This window comes from Physeter macrocephalus, chromosome 14, assembly GCF_002837175.3.
Source record: "Physeter macrocephalus isolate SW-GA chromosome 14, ASM283717v5, whole genome shotgun sequence".
Taxonomy (NCBI): Eukaryota; Metazoa; Chordata; class Mammalia; order Artiodactyla; family Physeteridae; genus Physeter; species Physeter macrocephalus.
The window spans coordinates 992,213-995,795 of record NC_041227.1 but is presented as its reverse complement, the minus strand read 5'-3'; the positions used below and the strand labels follow the sequence as shown (position 1 = coordinate 995,795).

General features: G+C 56.0%; 1 protein-coding gene across 1 annotated transcript in view; it reads right to left on the bottom strand.

Annotated features, from left to right (window-relative positions):
* DIDO1 (death inducer-obliterator 1) overlaps positions 1-3,583 on the bottom strand; it is a 30,094-nt gene that overhangs the window by 5,094 nt on the left and 21,417 nt on the right. The window contains exons 3-6 of the mRNA XM_055089930.1: positions 3,330-3,442; positions 2,142-2,563; positions 1,476-1,891; positions 489-810 (exon numbers count right to left, since the gene is read on the bottom strand). Coding sequence (XP_054945905.1) covers positions 489-810; positions 1,476-1,891; positions 2,142-2,561 — 1,158 coding nt within the window. The 5' untranslated portion in view covers positions 2,562-2,563; positions 3,330-3,442. The remainder of the gene's footprint in view (positions 1-488; positions 811-1,475; positions 1,892-2,141; positions 2,564-3,329; positions 3,443-3,583) is intronic.

Sequence of the window (3,583 nt, the reverse complement as noted above, 5' to 3'; positions counted from 1 at the left end):
GCCGCAGCTGTCTTGTCACCCTGGGGAGCCGTGCGGTCACCACCGCTGGCCTCGGCACCTTGCTGCGAGGCAGGGACAAGACCACTGGTTCTCTCAAGGCAGTGACGGGTAATGTAGGTGCACACGTGCCCCCGTGACTCAAAAATAATTTTGTTTGCTCACATATGTACTTCAAACTCAGGATCCATTCATGAGAAAACTTAAGGGAAGACTTAAAAAAGTGAGTCCACTTATGGAAAATGTTAAGTCAATAATAACAGCATAGGAGATAGATAGGATCAACATAGAGAAAGAATAGATAGGCCTGCCAGCCTTGAGCAGGTGCATGGACCTGGGAGCTCGCAGAGCCCAGCCCCGCGCACAACGCCACTCCTGGGAAAAGCTAACTTATCTCAGAAGACAAACGCTTCTGTCTTGATGTTTCTGCCAACGGCAGATGATGGCTCCACAGTCACCTCTACTGCTGACCTTGGGAGACAGGTACTTACAGGCTGGAATATCTTGAGTTTTTTCTTGCCACTTGGGTTTGCAGCTTTCTCAATTCTACCCTTAATTCCTTGGTCTTCACTCGATTTCTGCTCCACGGTTCCTATACTTGTACAGTCCGTGCCGTCGGCGTCCGCAGGTCTCGACCTCGAGTCCTGCGTGCCTGTGGTCTCGGAGGTGGGCTCATCCTGCACTTGCAGGATGGTGCAGTTTGGGCAGATGTAATCCTCCCCGTTCCTTTCCAAGAGCCTCCCTCGAGCCTCAGAAATGCCCACACAGTCCCCATGAAACCATTCTTCACATCGGTCACAGCAAATCATAAACCTGGAATGATAAAATAAGGAATGGATTATTAGTAGCATTAGGAATGGAAAGTGAGAGACCAACTCAATTTTAACAAGCCAAATTTCAACATTCTATTATGAAAAAAACCAAAATATTACAGAAACGTGGAGAACAAAATAAAGAGCATCCACGTGCCCTTCTCAATTTTACTAACATTCAATCAAAATTGCTTCATCTTTTCTTTGAGGGGAGCACTCTGCCCTTGACACCACAGCTCTTGTCCACAGAAGAGCAGCCATGCCTTTACCCACCCCACCCCCCCGCCCCTCTGAGCTGCCCCAATGTCCACACCACAGCCCAGTCACAGCCTGTCTGGAGCAGCGTCACCCAGCGAGCTCTCTGGGACAGCAGATCCCCTCTGGTCCAGGCCACCTCGTCCGTGGCTGGTGGGACCAAGGCAGCCAATGTCCCACACCAGCCCCAACCTCGGTGGAGGGTGTGGCTCTTGGCAGTACCCACCCACCCCGTTTTTGTCTTTGTTTTTTGACAATGACTTGCTCGTCTTTCCCAGGAGAACAAGTCCCTCTTTCAGGCCACCCTGGGACTCTCTAAACTAAGACGAATGGAAAACCCTCTCTGCCACTTTCCACAGCTCGGACTCCCCCTGGAAGCCTGGGTAGCCACTCTCTCCTCCCACGACCCACCTGTTGTTGTGAGGCTGGCGGCACAGGCAGTACAGGGCATTGGGGTCGTACACCTCACATTCGGGCTTGTGTCGGACTGCGTCTCCGGGTTCCTCTGCATTCCCCCCTGGGGCCACCCTCCCTTCCAGCTGGCTCTCTCTGTCCATCTTCGCCACCTGGGATGCAGCCCCCAGGTCCGCCTCCGGCTCCTGCGGGACGGGCAGCGAGCCCTCCATTGCATCGCCTGCCTCAACGTCCATGGTCTCCACCGGGTCCTCCTCCCGATGCTTCTTCCTCAGGCGGTTCTGGATGCCCTTTGGGTGCCTGTCGGTGGGCTCCTGCTCGCGCTTTCTCCGCAGGCGATTCTGGAGTTCTTTCAAAGTCAACCCGTCACTGTCACTATCGGAGGTGTCATCCTCGTCACCACGCCCTCTGGCCTTTGCCGAGGAGGCCGTTCGAAAGAATAGATAGGCCTGCCAGCATTGAGCAGGTGCATGGACCTGGGAGCTGGCAGAGCCCAGCCCCGCGCACAATGCCACTCCTGCGAAAAGCTAACTTATCTCAGAAGACAAACCCTTCTGTCTTGAGGTTTCTGCCAACGGCAGATGACGGCTCCACACTCACCTCTACCGCTGACCCGTCACTGTCGCTACCGGAGGTGTCATCCTCGTCACCACGCCCTCTGGCCTTTCCCGAGGAGGCCGTTCGTTCCTTAGCACCCGTGGAGCCAGACCTGGGACCGCTCTTCCCGTCCGAGGTGCTTTCCACGCTCCCCTTGGAGGCGCTCTCCGCATCTGTCACTGGACAGGACGCCGGCTCCGCAGAGTCCTCTAGGGACACGGGGGTGCCCCTCCGGCCCCGGCGCCGTACCGTGGTCAGGGACTCCGCCACCCGCTCAGTCCGCTTCGGCTGCCTTCCGCTGTGACGCAGCGACGGGCTCTGCTGCTGCCGGGGCAGCGGCTCCAGGGCATCCACCTCCACATCCCCGGCGCCCTCGCGCTTGGCGATGGTGGTCCTCCGGAACCCCCACGTCTTCCTGAACTCTTTGCTGGTGGGCTTGATGGCCTTGGGTGCGTCCTCACCACTCGGGTCACCCTTCTCGTCCATACCTAACAGGGAAATGCAACCAAACCACGCCAGGCATCAGCCAGGGCCGCGGTCCAGGCCCACGACCGGCACCCACCAGCCACGAGAGCGCACGAGAAGGGGCACCACCCGCACGGAGGAAACCCGGACACGGTGAATCGCAACAATTCTCCACCTACAAAAACTGAAGGCGTTTCCTAAAGTGCGCTGAGAGGATTCAAAGGGATTCTTGAAGCAAACTGTAACGGCTATGTATCTAACGTTCAGTAGAGGAACACAGCTAGCAAACCAAATCTGTGAGTTTGTCAAGTGCCGAGGACGAGGATTTGTACAAGAGGCAGCGCGGGCAGAGGAAGCGGGCAGCGCGGACAGGACAGGACGGGGCGGCGGGCGCCTCGGGCTCTCCCCGCAGAGCTCGGGGGACGGCGCGCCGTGCTGGCTCTGGGCCTAGCGCTTGGAAGCCCCGAGCTGCGTGTGAGACGTCTGGCCACGCTCCTGGAGGGATCACGTGGAGATGGGGGGTTCGGACCCTGAACACCCACACCCAGCCCCCGCTGAAGCCCGCCCAGATTCCCGAGCCACGACTGTGTCGACACAAGATGGGCTCATCCAGCTCTGCGCGCAGGGTCTGCAGCAGCAGACGACTGGGACACTGAGAAAATACTGAGCACACAGCACCTTTGGTGTATATTTCTTCTCTCCGCTTTCTAACAGACTGTTTAAAGGGTCGTGTTTGTGAAAACTTCACTCCTGTTTAAAATGAAAAAGCCTGAAAAAGATAGTATATACCTTGAGAATTTTTTTCCAAGCTGTGCAGGCTTCAATTACATTTAAATGCTAACGATGACTCAGGTTTTATGCCGTGTTCCATCCCAGGGGAAGGACTAGTACAGAATGAAAACCTTCAAACAGAAAATACACAAAATTCAAAATCACACACAACTGAATTCTCTTTATGGTTCCCACTAAGTATTGTCACCTCCCATTTCCATGTCCAGGTCTGCAACTCCCCGACCCTGGGCCTAGGCCCACACTCTCCCAGG